Genomic DNA, 17,106 nt, shown 5'->3' with positions numbered 1-17,106 from the left:
ATATTTTAATCCCAGAATGGCAACATCAGATGTTGGGCCAGATGAGGAAGTCTCAGGGAGTGTGAGGTTACAATGAAACCCTGGGCTTTGTGTGAACACGTGCCTTGGAGGACAATGAAGGGAAGGGATTTGTTGTAAAGTGCCCTCCCCTCCTCCAGCTCCCTCAGCACGAGGGGCAGAGCGTGGCCCTTTGTCCGGAACAGGCGCAGCTTCCTATTGGCTGGCCCCCGGCAGCTCGGCATGCGGACCATCCAATAGACAGCGCTGGAGGACCGGAAGCGCTCTGGTCCTCCAGCCAATCGGAGCACTCCTATTGTCTGAATGCGGAAGTTATTGCTGCTGTTGCTGCTGCTGCAATAACATTCCTCCAGGAGACACCATCAAGGGGTTCTGTGTGTGTGGGCACTTCAGGCTCCAGTTCATCATCCAACCTGGAGGGACACAAGGACAACAGCACCGTGGAGAAGCCATGGCAGTGTGGGGACTGTGGGAAACGGTACAGGTATCCGTCTGACCTGGAAATTCATCGACGCACTCACAGTGGGGAGAGGCCGTTCACCTGCACAGACTGTGGGAAGCGTTTCACTCATTTCTCCGACCTGCAGAGACACCGGAGAGTCCACACCGGGGAGAGGCCGTTCACTTGCTCCGATTGTGGGAAGGGATTCACTCAGTCTTCTTTGCTGGTGGCGCACAAGCGAGTGCACACCGGGGAGAGGCCCTTCATCTGCTTCAAGTGTGGTAAAGGGTTCAGTCGGTCATCCAGCCTCCTAAACCATGAGCGAATTCACACCGGGGAGTGGCCTTTCACCTGCTCCGAGTGCGGGAAGGGATTCAGTGCTTCGTCCAGGCTGCTGGCGCACCAGCATGTTCACACCGGGGAGAGGCCGTTCACCTGCTCCGAGTGTGGGAAGGGATTCACTGAGTCATTCCACCTGCTGTCACACCAGCGAGTGCACACCGGGGAGAGGCCGTTCACCTGCTCTGACTGCGGGAAGGGATTTGTGCACTCCTCTTCCCTACTGGCACACAAGCTAGTTCACACCGGGGAGAAGCCATTCACCTGCTTTGGGTGTGATAAGCGATTCAGCCGGTTATCCTGCCTTCGTAAACATGAGCGAATTCACACCGGGGAGCGGCCATTCACCTGCTCTGAGTGCGGGAAGGGATTTGCTCACTCTGCATCACTACTGTCACATCAGAGAGTTCACACCGGGGAGCGGCCATTCACCTGCTCTGCGTGCGGGAAGCGATTCACTCGGTTATGCAGCCTTCAGCAACACGAGCAGACCCACACCGGGCAATGGCCGTTCGCCTGCTCGGAGTGCGGGAAGGGATGCAGTACGTTATCCAGGCTGCTGACACACCAGCGGGTTCACACCGGGGAGAGGCCGTTCTCCTGCTCCGAGTGTGGAGAAACCTTCAGCGATCCCTGCAGCATGCGGCGACACCGGCGGGTTCACACCCGGGAGAGGCCGTTCACCTGCTCGGAGTGCGGGAAGGGATTCGCTCACTCCTGCAGCCTCAAGAAACACCAGCAACTTCACACCGGGGAGAGGCAGTTTACTTGCTCTGAGTGTGGGAAGGGATTCACTCAGTCGGTCAGACTGTTGATCCACCAGCGCATCCACACGGGGGAGCGTCCATTCCCCTGTACCGTGTGTGGGAAAGCTTTCCGGGATTCATCTGCTGTGCTCAAACACCAGCGAATTCACACCGGGGAGAAGCCATTCACCTGCTCTGTGTGTGGGAGGGGATTTATCCAGTCATGCAAGCTGCGGCGACACCAGAAAGTTCATCAGTGAAGACAGCATTTGGACTCTTCTATTCTTGCTGCTGGGAATTACATCCAGGACTGAACCATGTTCATTCGGACAGTGGGTGAAGTGGGAGGGTCGGTGTGATTTTTAAAAAAAAATTCCCGTGGGGCTGATGCTCTCTCAACCTGGGATTGCACGTTTCCTCTGAAATGATCCACAGAAGCTGATGAACAACATTTATTTTATCCTGGTTTGGAAACAGAGTGTGCCTCCCACTGCAGGTAGATCAGAAGTCAACCCAGTTAGACCATGACAGCGGGGAGCAGGAATACACCATTCAGCCCATTGAGCCAATTCCACCATTTAATACCATCGAGGCTGATCGCATCTCGGCTTCAACTCCCCTTTCCTGCCTGCTCTCCCTAACCCTTCAACCCTATATCTGTCTATCTCCTCCTTTAAATGTACTCCATGTTCTATCATCCAGACCAGTCTGGGGAGTGAATTTCAAGAAATAATTACCTGTTGAGGGAAGTAATTTCTCCACATCTGTTTGAAATCTGCTACTCCTTATCCAATGACCTGTCATTCCAAATTTCCCCACAAGGTTAAATATCCTTCCCATGCTGAGTAAACGGCTAAAGATGATGAGTCAACGGATGTATTCTTATTTGCCAGCATTTGACCCATATCCCTCTAAACTTTTCCAATCTACATATCTGTCCTGATGTCTTTTAAATGGTCTAACTGTATCCATCTCTACCACTGCCTTCATTGGTCTGTCCTTTGAATACAGGAGTTGAGAAGTTATGTTGAGGTTGTACAGGGCATTGGTGAGGCTTCGTCTGGAGTACTGTGTCCAGTTCTGGTCACCTGGCGTTTGGAAGGATTTTGTCAAGCTGGAGATGGGCTCAGAAGAGATTTACCAGGATGTTGCTTGATTTTGAAGTTATGAGTTACAAAGGGTGGCTGGACAGGCTGGAACGTTTTTCACTGGAGTGTACGAGTGCTTGAGAGGCGATCTGACAGAAGTTGATAAAATAATGAGAGGTATAGATAGAGTCGGTTGTTCTTGTGTTTTCCCGAGAATGGGGGAATTTCAGTTTGGGAGAGCGCTTTTAAGGTGAGAGATTTAAATAAGATCGGAGTGGCAAATGTTTTTTGCTCAGAGGATGGTTCGCGAGTGAGAAAGTGGTGGATGTGGGTACAATTACAACATTTTTGTAACGTTGGATTACAATGTTTGGATAGATACATGAATCGGAAAGATTAGATTAGATTAGATTCCCTACAGTGTGGAAACAAGCCCTTCAGCCCACCAAGTCCACACCGGCCCTCCAAAGAGCAACCCACCAGACCCATTCCCCTACATTTACCCCTGCCCCTAACACTACGGGCAATTTAACGTGGCCAGTTCACCTAACCTGCACATCTTTGGACTGTGGGAGGAAACTGGAGCTCCCGGAGGAAACCCACACAGACACGGGGAGAATGTCCTGTACAACCTCAATATGACTTCTCAACTCCAGTATATATGGGCTAGGAGCAGGCAGGTGGGACTAGTTTAGTTTGAAATTATGTTCAGCGTGGACTGGTTGGACCGAAGGGTCTGTTTCTGTGCGGTATGACTTTATGACTTCCTTGGCAGCTCATTCCATATATGAACCACCCTCTCCATGAAAACGCTGCTCCCCAGGCCCCCTTTTAAATCTTTCCTATCTCACTTTAAACCTATGCCCTCTACTTTTGGACTCCCCTGCCCTTGGCTATTCACCCTTCCTATGCACGTCATGATTTTTGAAACCTTTATAAGTTTACCCCAGGCAAAGAAGTCCCAGTCTGTGCAGCCTGTCCTTATAACTCCAACACTCCAGCCTCAGTAGCGTCTTTCAAATCTTTATTGTATACTTTGCAGTTGAATAATAGCCTTTCTATAACATTGCGACCAGATTTATATGCGGTGCTCCAACTGTGGCTTTACCAATGTCTTGCGCAGCCATAGCACAATGTCCCAACTCTATACCCAATGCTCGGACCGATGAGGGAAAGTGTACCAAACGCCTTCTGCAGCACCTTGTCTACCTGTGACGCTACTTTCAATGACCTATGTGCCTGCACCCCATCGTCTCTCTGTTTGACAACACTCCCCACTTGTGTAAGTCCTCCCTTGGTTTGTCTTAGAAAAATGCAACACCTTGCCTTTATTTGCAAGTTCCCCTCCAAGCTGCTCACCACCCTGACTTGGAAGTATACTGCTGTTCCTTCACAGTCGTTGGGTCAAAATCCTGGAATGCCTTGGAATTCCCTCCCTACCGGCATTGTGGGTCAACCCAGAGCAAGTGGACTGCAGCGATTCAAGAAGGCAGCTCACCCCCCCTGGGGCAAATAGGGATGGGCTATCAATGCTGGCCAGCCAGTGATGCCCAAGTCCCACAAATGAATTTTAAAAATCTAAATTAAACTCTATAGAGATGTACAGCACAGAAACAAGACCCTTTGGTCCATCTTGTCCATGCCAACCAGATATCCCAATCCAACTCCTGTACTCAATACTCTGAACAATAAATGAAAGCATACCAAATGTCTCCTGTGCTGTCCTATCTATTTGCAACTCTATTTTCAAGGAGCTATAAACCTACACTCCAAGGTCTCTTTGTTCAGCAATACTCCATCTGCCATTCCTTTGCCCAGCTTATCAAGATTCCACTGTACTCTCAGATAACCTCCTTCCTCTTAAAACTATGCCAGCAAATTTGGTGTCATCTGCAAACTTTATAACCGACTAGTCCCATCCAAATAATTTATGTGCTTGTTGAAATACAGTGGATCTAGAACCGAAGCATGTGGCACACCACTGGTCACAGGCCTTCAATCTGAGTCGGAAAGTGCGGGGCTGGAAAAGCACTTACAGGTCCGGCAGCCTCTGAGGAGCAGGAGAGCCGGCATTTCGGGCATGAGCCCTTCATCACATTCCTGATGGAGGGCTTATGCCTGAAACCTCGACTCTCCTGCTCCTCGGATGCTGCCGGACCTGTAAGTGCTTTTCCAGCCCCGCACTTTCCGACTCTGATCTCCAGCATCCCGCTGTCCTCAGGTTCTCTCAGCCCGAGTACCAGTCGTCCACCGCCATCCTCGGTCTCCTAACGTCCAGGCTAATTTTGTGTCCCATTGGCGAGCTCTCCCTGGATTCCACGCGATCGAGCCTTGTGTCAATGAGGGAGGAAAATGTCTCCAGCCCAGATTGTTAAGGGTTAATCGTGCATGGCAATCAGCAATTGAAGGGGGAATACGTGAGGAACAGGTTTTGGGTAAACACGGGCCGTTCTGGTTGGAAGGTAACTGCAGTGACCTTGGCTGGTCTTGGGAACAGACTGTCGAGCAAAGGCACAGAGACCCACCCACCTGTTTGTGGAATGAGTGGGAAAGGTACTCAGGGACTGCAGTACAGCACGTCATATCCGAGTCAGAACAGTATTAACACTGGGGACTTCTCCCAGCTCGAGAGCCTTCACTATCAGACTGGGGTTTGAGAGACCAGATCGTGGGAACGGAGATAGAGCTGAAAGTGACAGCCATCACCCAGGAGACCCCGATGTGACGACAAGGCGGTGAGACTCACTTGTTGACTGTATCAAAAGTCTTTTAAGCTGATACAGTTTGCGTGTACCTAAAGTAGATTCAGTGAGTAAAGTTGCTTTGTTTTGGAGCACACATTTCTGTTTGTAATCGTTCTGATCAGGCCTTCAAGTACCCTTTCAGTCTAACACGACTAGTGGCTCATGCAGTCTTTCTTGGGAAGACATCTCACTCACTCTAGTGATTAGAGTCGAGATCAGAGTGGTGTTGGAAAAGCACAGCAAGTCGGGCAGCATCCAAGGAGCAGGAAAATCGACATTTCGGGCAAAAGCCCTGCTTCCTGCTGTCCCTTAGAATCTGAAAACTTAAGACAGTTTTTGATTTCTGCCTTGTTGTAACCTTCACCTGGTCCATCACTGACTCATCAATTCCCTTCCTCGACATCCCAGCTTCCATTTCTGATGATGGGCTGGCCATCGAAATCTGCTACGTACCCACTGAGTCTGGCAGTTACTTGGACTGTGCATCCTCACTCCCTGCTTCCTGTAGAGACCCGGTTGCATTCTCCCAATCTTTATTTTTTTTTAGAGTGAACAGAACCTCTGACACTCCTGTTTATTTATTTTTCCTTTTTTTACCCCCACACTAGCAAGACAAATTCCCAGCTCGGCGAACAGAACCACAACAACCCACACTACCGCCTCACTGCGGTAGTGCTGATTTTTCTCCCCTCACCCTTGTGTGTTTGCGGGTATGAGACACAGTGAAAGACACAAGGTGCACAAATCTTGATTGAATTCCCACCTCCAGGAAGAAAAGAAACACCCGAGTGGCCCGTGACAAGCAGTGCCCTTGACATCAAAGGGCAATGCTGTGTGATCAAAACAGTGAAGGGGAGGGCAGGGATTAAATCAAAATAGAGGTTTTTTTAGATTCCCTACAGTGTGGAAACAGGCCCTTCGGCCCAACAAGTCCACACCGACCCTCCAAAGAGAAACCCACCCCCTTATATTTACCCCTGACGAATCTACCTAACACTACGGGCAATTTAGCACGGCCAATCCGCCCTGACCTGCATATCTTTGGAGTGTGGGAGGAAACCGGAGCACCCGGAGGAAACCCACGCAGACACGGGGAGAATGTGCAAACTTCACACAGAGAGTCACCCGAGGCGGGAACTGAACCCAGGTCCCTGGCGCTGTGAGGCAGCAGTGCTAACCACTGTGCTGCCCGGGGGAATTGGAGGGGGAAATAATGCACTCCACTCCCCGCGGTGTCCATCTCTCCCTGAACAGCTCCAGGGTGTTGGTGGACACCACGTGCTCCTTCTCCAGAGACACCCGGGCTATCACTTTATTTATTTATTTTTTCCTCTTTTTTTTCTTTTTTTTCTTTTTTTCTTATTTTTTTTCTTTTTTCTCTTTTTTGTCTTTTTTTTTCTTTTTTTTTTCTTTTTTTTTTAACCCCCACACTACCGCCTAACTGCGGTAGTGCTTATTTTTTCCCCAGCACCATGGTGTGTGTGTGTGCAGGTGTGAGACACAGTGAAAAGACACAAAGTGCGCGAATCTTTATTCAATTGCCACCACCAGGAAGATAGGAAAAACACCCGAGTGGCCAGTGACAAGCACTGCCCTTCACATCAAAGGGCAATGCTGTGTGATCAAAACAGTGAAGGGGAGGGTAGGGACTAAATCAAAATAGAGTTGGACGGGGCAATAATACACTCCACTCCCTGCGGCGCCCACCTCTCCCTGAACGACTCCAGGGTGTTGGTGGACACCGCGTGCTCCTTCTCCAGAGACACCTGGGCTATCACTTTACACCACAGCACCACTTAAACAATCAATACACGGTTAAACAATCAATATGTTATGTACACCTATCAGCGTCGTAGTTTCACTTCTCAATCATGGTCTGAGACTATGTCAAGCAATGACAAGTAAAAGCTGAAGCCAATTGTAGCAAACTAGAACGTACAAAGGATGTGTAAAAGTATCTTAAGGAATGCTAAGCCTTCTTTGTTGGTCTTGTGTGTCCCCTAAGGTTATGCTGCACCATATCAACGGTGAAAAACTTATATGGGAGGAGGGATAAGGCAAATTATTGACCTGAGGACATACAGAAATGCAGCAATTAGCGTGTGATAGTGATTGAAGTTAAAACAAAATCAAGATTTTGGCGGAGAACTAGACTACTGGGCCAACAGAGCTTCATTAGAGTTTATATTCCAAACAAACAAGTCTCCCTGCTTCACCAAATTCTGCAGCACGTAATCCTCCTGCCTTTGTTTCTCATGTCTGTGCCTAGCTTCCTATTTAATGCATCCATGTCACTTGACTCAATTACGTGATGCTTGGGAGTTCCGCATACTAACCATTCCGAGTGAAGGAGTTTCTCTTGAACCCCAGACTGGATTTGTTTGTTACTCCATTCTCCAGTCCCCGGTTTCAGGTTGAGCCAGAACTGGAAACGTTTTCTTTTGACTTTGAGGTGAGTTCAGCGAAACAGCTCTTTGACGTCGGTGAGCATTGAACTTGGTGCGGTATCAAAGAACCCTGAGTGAAGTTGAAGCCAATGGGAGTTGTTCGAAAACTGCCCGCTGGCTGGAGTCATACCCAGCACAGAGGAAGATGGCTGCAAGATGGTTGGGGGTGCAATCATCTCAGTTCTGGGACATTGCTGCAGGAGTTCCTTCAGGTGGAGTCCAAGATTGCGAATACCACACGTAGCTTGTCTCTTGACTTCCCTGACCTTATCTGCCATCGACAAGGCACAAGTCAGAGAATGCTCTCCAGTCACTTGGATGATTGCGGTTTCAACAACGTCCAAGCGGGCTCAATGCCATCCCAGATCAAAGAAGCTCGTTCTGATTAGTGGCCCACCCGCCAATCCCAAACAATCATTCTCTCCACCACTGATGCCTGTTACGGGAGGGCCACCAAGGCTGCTTTGGAACTGCCTTGCAATCCATACCTGATGAGGGCAACGTTTGGGAACACTGCCACCTGAAAGTTCCTTTGCAAGCCACTCATCATCCTGAACATGTACAAGTGTGGAATCAGGCCACTTGGCCCAACAGGTCCACACCGACCCATTCCCCTACCTATTATGATTCATTTCCCCTGACTAATACACCCAACCCACACAGTCCTGAACACTGTGGGTAATTTAGAATGGCCAATCCACCCTGACCTGTACATCCCTGGGCACTATGGGTAATTTAGAATGGCCAATCCACCCTAACCTGCACATCCCTGGGCTCTATGGGTAATTTAGAATGGCCAATCCACCCTAACCTGCACATCCCTGGGCACTATGGATAATTTAGCACAGCCAGTCCATCCTAACCTACACATCCCTGGGCACTATGGATAATTTAGCACGGCCAATCCACCCTAACCTACACATCCCTGGGAACTATGGGTAATTTAGCACGGCCAATCCACCCTAACCTACACATCCCTGGGAACTATGGGTAATTTAGCACGGCCAATCCACCCTAACCTACACATCCCTGGGCACTATGGATAATTTAGCACAGCCAATTCACCCTAACCTGCACATCCCTGGGCACTATGGGTAATTTAGCACAGCCAGTCCATCCTAACCTGCACATCCCTGGGCACTATGGATAATTTAGGACAGCCAATCCACCCTAACCTACACATCCCTGGGCACTATGGGTAATTTAGCACAGCCAAGTCCATCCTAACCTACACATCCCCGGGCACTATGGGTAATTTAGCACGGCCAATCCATCCTAATCTACACATCCCTGGACACTATGGGTAATTTAGCACAGCCAATCCATCTTAACCTGCACATCCCTGGACACTATGGGTAATTTAGCACGGCTAATCCACACTAAACTACACATCCCTGGGCACCTTGGGACAATTTAGCATGACCAATCCACTCAACCTACACATCTTTGGACTGTGTGAGGAATCCTGAGCAACCAGAGGAAACACCCGCGGACATAGGGAGAATGTGCTAACTCCACACAGTTGTGTTATGAAGGTGTAAAGTGTACTGTACTACTGTACTGTGAATAAACCTTTGTCTGTTTTAAAACCTAGGTAGTCAACCTAGCTAACTTACTCTAGGTAATTTTCACTGTGCACTTTACCGAAACAAATTGCAAAGTTACAGTCTGGGCTGCCTGCTTAGGAACGTTTTGAGTGGTCTGGCCTAGTCCATAACAGCAGCTTACACGTAATATGAAGTTCAGGATGGGAATGCATCAACTCCCAAGTGCCTTTGAACTGGTTATACTGTATTCTTATTCATTGTCGGGGTCAGAACCTCCGAAAATAAAGACAGCAGCATCATTGGGGCATCTCTGCAATAGTTGTACTATTGTCTTCTTAGGGCAAGTAATCCTTGCATTTCCTCAGGATAGTGAAGAAGGGTTTTGGATTCTTGGATAAGTGGGGCTCTTTCTGGGGTAGGTGGGACCTCTACAAGCAGGATAGTCTTTATCTGAACCAGAGGCGTACCAATATCCTGGGGGGGGGGGGATATTCGCTAAGGCTATTGGGGTGGGTTGAAACTAATCCAGCAGGGGGATGGGAACCAAAATTGTAGTTTGAGTATAGAAAAGGTTGAGAGTAGGGAGGTCCGAAATCAAGTTTCAGGGACGCAAGATGGCACCGGCAAGCAAGAAGTTGGTTTGAAGTGTGTCTACTTCAACGCCAGGAGCATCTGGAATAAGGTGGGTGAACTAGGAGCATGGGTTGGTACCTGGGACTTCGATGTTGTGGCCATTTCGGAGACATGGATATAGCAGGGACGGGAATGGTTGTTGCAGATTCCAGGATTTAGATGTTTCAGTAAGAACAGAGAAGATGGTAAAAGAGGGGGAGATGTGGCATTGTTGGTCAAGGACAGCATTACAGTTGTAAAAAGGATGCTTGGGGACTCATCAACTGAGGTAGTATGGGCTGAGGTTAGAAACAGGAAAGGAGAGGTCACCCTGTTGGGAGTTTTCTATAGGCCTCCGAATAGTTCCAGAGATGTAGAGGAAAAGATAGCAAAGATGATTCTCGGTAGGAGAGAGAGAGAGAGACAGGGTAGTTGTCATGGGGGACTTCAACTTTCCAAATATTGACTGGGGACACTATAGTGCGAGTGTATGCAGGAGGGCTTCCTGACACAGTATGTAGACAGGCCAACAAGGGGCGAAGCCACATTAGATTTGGTACTGGGTAATGAGCCCGGCCAGGTGTTAGACTTGGAAGTAGGTGAGCACTTTGGTGATAGTGATCACAATTCTGTTACGTTTACTTTAGTGATAGAAAGGGATAGGTGTCTACCACTGGGCAAGAGTTACAGCTGGGGGAAAGGCAAATACAATGCAATTAGGCAAGATTTAGGAAGCATAGGATGGGGAAGAAAACTGCAGGGGATGGGCACATTAGAAATGTGGAGCTTATTCAAGGAAAAGCTCCTGTGTGTCCTAAATAGGTATGTACCTGTCAGGCGGGGAGGAAGCTGTAGAGCCCAGGAGCCATGGTTTACGAAGGAAGTGGAATCTCTGGTCAAGAGGAAGAAGAAGGCTTATGTTAGAATGAGATGTGAAGGCTCAGTTAGGGCGCTTGAGGGTTACAAGGTAGCCAGGAAAGATCTAAAGAGAGAGCTCAGAAGAGCCAGGAGGAGACATGAGAAGTTGTTGGCGGATAGGATCAGGGTAAACCCTAAGGTGTTTAAGGAATAAAAGAATGATGAGAGTAAGATTAGGGTCAATCAAGGATAGCAGTGAGAAGTTGTGTGTGGAGTTAGAGGAGATAGGGGAAGCACTAAATGAATATTTTTTGACAGTATTCACTCTAGAAAACGACAATGTTGTTAAGGAGATTACTGAGATACAGGCTACTAGACTAGGTGGGATTGAGGTTCACAAGGAAGAGGTATAAGAAATCCTGCAGAGTGTGAAAGTAGATAGGTCCCCTGGGCTGGATGAGATTTATCCTAGGATCCTCTGGGAAGCCAGGGAGGAGATTGCCGAGCCTTTGGCATTGATCTTTAAATCGTCATTGTCCACAGGAATAGTGTCAGAAGACTGAAGGATAGCAAATGTGGTTCCCCTGTTCAAGAAGGGGAGTAGAGACAACCCTGGTAATTACAGACCAGTGAGCCTTACTTTGGTTGTTGGTAAAGTGTTGGAAAAGGTTATAAGAGATAGGATTTATAATCATCTAGAAAAGAATAATTTGATTAGGGATAGTCAGCACGGTTTTGTGAAGGGTAGGTCATGCCTCACAAACCTTATTGAGTTCTTTGAGAAGGTGACCAAACAGGTAGATGAGAGTAAACCGGTTGATGTGGTGTATATGGATTTCAGCAAGGCGTTCGATAAGGTTCCCCACAGTAGGCTATTGTACAAAATGCTGAGAAATGGGATTGTGGGAGATTTAGCAGTTTGGATCAATAATTGGCTTGCTAAAAGAAGACAGAGGGTGGTGGTTGATGGGAAATGTTCATCCTGGAGTCCAGTTATTAGTGGTGTACCGCAAGGGTCGGTGTTGGGTCATTTTTACAAACGACCTGGACAAGGGCGTAGAAGGATGGGTTGGTAAATTCGCTGATGACACTAAGGTCGGTGGTTTTGTGGAGAGTGACGAAGGATGTTGTAGGTTACAGAGAAACATAGGTAAGCTGCAGAGCTGGGCTGAGAGGTGGCAAATGGAGTTTAATGCGGACAAGTGTGAGGTGATTCACTTTGGTCGGAATAACCGGAATGCAAAGTACTGGGCTAATGGTAAGATTCTTGGTAGTGTAGATGAGCAGAGGGATCTCGGTGTACATGTATACAGATCCTTGAAAGTTGCCACCCAGGTTGACAGGGTTGTTAAAAAGGCATACATTGTTTTCGCTTTTATTAATAGAGGGATTGAGTTCCGGAACCATGAGGTTATGCCAGAGCTGTACAAAACTCTGGTGCGGCCGCACTTGGAGTATTTGTACAGTTCTGGTCACTGCATTATAGGAAGGATATGGAAGCTTTGGAAAGGGTGCAGAGGAGATTTACTAGGATGTTGCCTGGTATGGAGGGAAGGTCTTTCGAGGAAAGGCTGAGGGACTTGAGGCTGTTTTCATTAGAGAGAAGAAGGTTGAGAGGTGACTTAATAGAGACATATAAGATAATCAGAGGGTTAGATAGGGTGGACAGGGAGAGCCCTTTTCCAAGTATGGTGACGGCGAGCACGAGGGGGTATAGCTTTAAATTGAGGGGTGACAGATATAGGACAGATGTCCGAGGTAGTTTCTTTACTCAGAGAGTAGTAAAGGTATGGAATGCTTTGCCTGCAATGGTAGTAGATTCGCCAACTTTAAGTACATTTAAGTCGTCATTGGACAAGACTATGGACATACATAGAATAGTGTAGGTTAGGTGCGCTTCAGATTGGTATGACAGGTCGGTGCAACATCGAGGGCCTGTACTGCGCTAGAATGTTCTATGTTCTAAGACCGTTTGGTACACTTGCCTTTATTGGTCAGCGCATTGGGTATGGGAGCTAGGAGATCATGTTGCAGCTGTACTGGACATTGGTTAGGCGACTTTTGGAATATTGCGTTCAATTCTGGTCTCCTTCCTATCGGAAAGACGTTGTGAAACTTGAAAGGTTTCAGAGAAGATTTACAAGGATGATGCCAGGGTGGGAGGGTTTGGGCTATAGGGAGAGGCTGAATAGGCTGGGGCTGTTTCCTTGGAGTTTTATAGAAGTTTACTAAATCATGAGGGGCATGGGTGAGGTGAATAGTCAAGGTCTTTTCCCTAGGGTGGGGGAGTCCAAAAGTAGAGGGCATAGGTTTAGGATGAGAGGGGAAAGATTTAAAAGGGACCTAAGAGACATCTTTTTCATGCAGAGGGTGGTGTGTGAATGGAATGAGCTGCCAGGGGAAGTGGTGGGAGCTGGTACAACTACAATAATTAAAAAGCATCTGGATGGATTTATGAATAGGAAGGGTTTGAAGGGATATGGGGCAAATGCTGCTGGCAAATGGGATTAAATTAATTTAGGAAATCTGGTCAGCATGGGCGAGTTGGATTGAAGGGTCTGTTTCCGTGCTGTAGAACACTTTGACTCCATGATCTAAAACCTGGATAACTGCTGGGTCCACTGTTTTTTTTGTAATTTATATAAATGATAGAATGTATATATAGGAGGTGTGGTTAATAAGTTTGCAGATGACACCAACATTTGAGGTCTGATGACAAGCGAAGAAGATTACTTCAGAATACAACAGGATCTTGACCAGATGGGCCAATGGGCTGAGGAGTGGCAGATGGAGTTTAATTCAGATAAATGTGAGGTGCTGAATTTTGGAAAGGCAAATCAGGCCAGGACTTATACACTTAATGGTAAGGTCCTGGGGAGTGTTGCTGAACAGGGAGACCTTGACGTGCAGGTTCATAGCTCCTTGAAAGTAGAGTCGCAGGTAGATAGGATAGTGAAGAAGGCATTTGGTATGCTTGCCTTTATTGGTCAGAGAATTGAGTACAGGATTTGAGAAGTCATGTTGCAGCTTTACAGAATATTGGTTTGGCCACTTTTGGAACACTGTATTCAATTCTGGCCTCCCTGCTCCTGGAAACATGTAGTGAAACTTGAAAAGGATCAGATAAGATTTACAAGGATGTTGCCAGGGTTGGAGGGTTTGAGCTACAGGGAGAGGCTGGATAGGTTGGGGCTGTTTTCCCTGGAGCGTCGGAGGCTGAGGGGTGACCTTAGAGAAGTTTATAAAATCCATGAGGGGCATTGATAGGGTATATAGACGAGGTCTTTTCCCTGAGGTAGAGGAGTCAAAAACAGAGGCAGAAGTTTAAGATGAATGGGGAAAAATTTTAAAGGAATCTCAGAGGGAACACTTTCATGCAGAGGGTGGTGCTTGTATGAAATGAGCTGCCAGAGGAAGTCATAGAGGTGGGTACAATTACAACATTTAAAATGCATCCGTATGGGAATATGAATAGGAAGGGTTTAGGGGGATATGGGTCAAACACTGGCAAATAGGATTAGATTAATTGAGTTAAAAGTCACACAACACCAGGTTATAGTCCAACAGGTTTAATTGGAAGCACACTAGCTTTCGGAGCGCTGCTCCTTCATCAGGTGATAGTGAAGGACACATTGTAAGGCACAGAATTTATTGCAAAAGATTGCAGTGTGATGTAACTGAAATTATACATTGAAAAATACCTTGAATGTTTGTTGAGTCTTTCATCTGTTAAAATACCATGATAGTTTCACTTCTTTCATATGTAAATGACAAAACGTTTTTTTACAAGTTACATTCTCAGGTTAACTGTAATAATCGGTGTCAGCCAGACAATGTGTTGATGGTGTGTTCCCTGGGTTCCCTGTCTGTGCCATAATGTTTAGCCTGATTCTAATCTAAAAAGTGAGTTAACAAAAGTCTTACATGGATTCATGCAATTTTTGAACAAAGTACAATGTAACTCTGCAAGTACAAATTCACCCCACAAACGTATATGTGTATGTGTGCATGTGTGTGTGTGTCTGTGTGTGTGTGTGTGTCTGTCTGTCTGGGTGGGGTGGTTGTGAGAGTGAGAGAGAGTATATGTGTGTGTATGTGAGTGTAGAGTGTCTAAGTCTGTGAGAGGGTGCCTGTGGGAGTGTGTGTGTGTGTGCGCGCGTGTGTGTCTGGGGTGGGGGTTGTGAGTGTCTGTGGGAAAGAGTGTATATGAGTGTGTATGTGTGAGCGTAAAGTAGTCTAAGTCTGTGAGAGGATGCATGTGTGAGTGTGAAGTCCGCCTTAGAGGACAGGCTGCAGCGAAAAGTGGCCGAGCAGAGGCTGATAGCTCAGTTCCGTATCCATAGGGAGGGCCTCAACCAGGACCTTGGGTTCATGTCATACTACAGGTGACCACCATTGCACTATACACACACACAGGCACTCCTATATACAACTCACACACACACAGGCACTCCTATATACACACATACACACGTATACACAGACACTCACACACACTCCTACAGACACACACACTCTCACACTCACACATGCATCCTCTCACAGACTTAGACTACTTTACGCTCACACATACACACTCATATACACTCTTTCCCACAGACACTCACAATCCCCCACCCCAGACACACACGCGCACACACACACACACACTCCTACAGACACACACACTCCCACAGGCACCCTCTCACAGACTTAAGACACTCTACACTCACACACACACACACACATACACACTCTCTCACACTCACAACCCCCGAACCCAGACAGACGCACAAAAATCCACATGCACACATATACATATATTTTGTGGGGTGAATTTGTACTTGCAGAGTTACATTGTACTTTGTTCAAAAACTGCATGAATCCATGTAAGACTTTGTTAACTCACTTTTTAGATTAGAATCAGTCTAAACATTATGGCACAGACAGGGAACACAGGGGGCTAACACCTTCAACATATTATCTGGCCTGACAGTGCCGTATTTGCTCCCAGGAGGACCAGTTCCACCACAGAACACACCAGATGGCCTCCTTCTTTACAGGCCACAATTTCCCTTCCCATGTGGTTAAAGATACCCTCCAACTAATCTTGTCCACATCCCGCACCTCCGCCCTCAAACCCCACCCCTCCAACCGTAACAAGGACAGAACCCCCCGGTGCTTACCTTCCACCATACCAACCTTTGCATAAATCACATCATCCAAAGACATATCCGCCACCTCCAACCAGACCCCACCACCAGGGATATATTTCCCTCCCCACCCATTTCCGCTTTCCGCAAAGACCGTTCCCTCCGTGACTACCCGGTCAGGTCCACGCCCCACAACAATCCACCCTCCTGTCCTGGCACCTTTCCCTGCCACCACAGGAATTGCAAAACCTGCGTCCACACCTCCCTCCTCACCTCCATCCAAGGCCCCAAATGAGCCTTCCACATCCATCAAAGTTTTACCAATATCATTTATTGTATTTGTTGCTCCCGATGCAGTCTCACCCCTGCTCCAACCTTCCAGCTCAACACCACCCTCATGACCTGTCCTACCTGCCTATCATCCTTTCCACCTATCCACCCCACCCTCCTCTCTGACCTATCACCTTCATCCCCACCCCCATTCACCTATTTTACTCTATGCTACTTTCCCCCCACCTCCACCCCCCTTCTCATTTATCGCTCCACCCTGCAGGCACCCTGCCTTTATTCCTGATGAAGTGCTTTTGCCCGAAATGTCGATTTTCCTGCTCCTCGGATGCTGCCTGACCTGCTGTGCTTTTCCAGCACTACTCGAATCTAGACTCTGGTTTCCAGCATCTGCAGTCCTTGTTTTAACCAATTGTTACAGTTAACCTGAGAATGTAACTTGTAAAACAAAGTTACACATGAAAGAAGTGAAACTATCATGGTTTTCTAACAGATGAAAGACTCAACAGACGATCAAGGTATTTTCAATGTATAATTTCAGTTACACCACACTGTAAACTTTTGCTATAAATTCTGTGTCTTACAGTTGTGTCCTCCACAATCACCTGATGAAGGAGCAGCGCTCCGAAAGCTACTGTGCTTCCAATTAAACCTGTTGGACTATAACCTGGTGTTGTGTGATTTTTAACTTTGTACACCCCAGTCCAACACTGGCTCCTCCAAATCTAGATTAATTGAGGATATCTGGTCAGAATGGACCAGTTAATCTGATGGGTCTGTTTCAGTGTTGTACATCTCTATGACTCTATGTTGGGCCAGATGAGGAAGTCTCAGGGAGTGTGAGG

The 17,106-nt window shown here is 47.4% G+C and overlaps 1 protein-coding gene across 1 annotated transcript; it reads left to right on the top strand.

Annotated features, from left to right (window-relative positions):
- Positions 1-16: 16 nt before the first annotated feature.
- On the top strand, positions 17-4,651 carry LOC140460031 (uncharacterized). The gene is made up of 2 exons (XM_072554438.1): positions 17-61; positions 159-4,651. The coding sequence occupies exons 1-2, from the start codon at positions 17-19 to the stop codon at positions 1,803-1,805; spliced, it is 1,692 nt and encodes a 563-aa protein (XP_072410539.1). The 3' UTR covers positions 1,806-4,651.
- The last annotated feature ends 12,455 nt before the right edge of the window (positions 4,652-17,106 follow it).

Source organism: Chiloscyllium punctatum, chromosome 36 (assembly GCF_047496795.1).
Source record: "Chiloscyllium punctatum isolate Juve2018m chromosome 36, sChiPun1.3, whole genome shotgun sequence".
Lineage (NCBI taxonomy): Eukaryota > Metazoa > Chordata > Chondrichthyes > Orectolobiformes > Hemiscylliidae > Chiloscyllium > Chiloscyllium punctatum.
The sequence above is the reverse complement of the archived record's forward strand: the minus strand, read 5'-3'. Positions and strand labels throughout refer to the sequence as shown.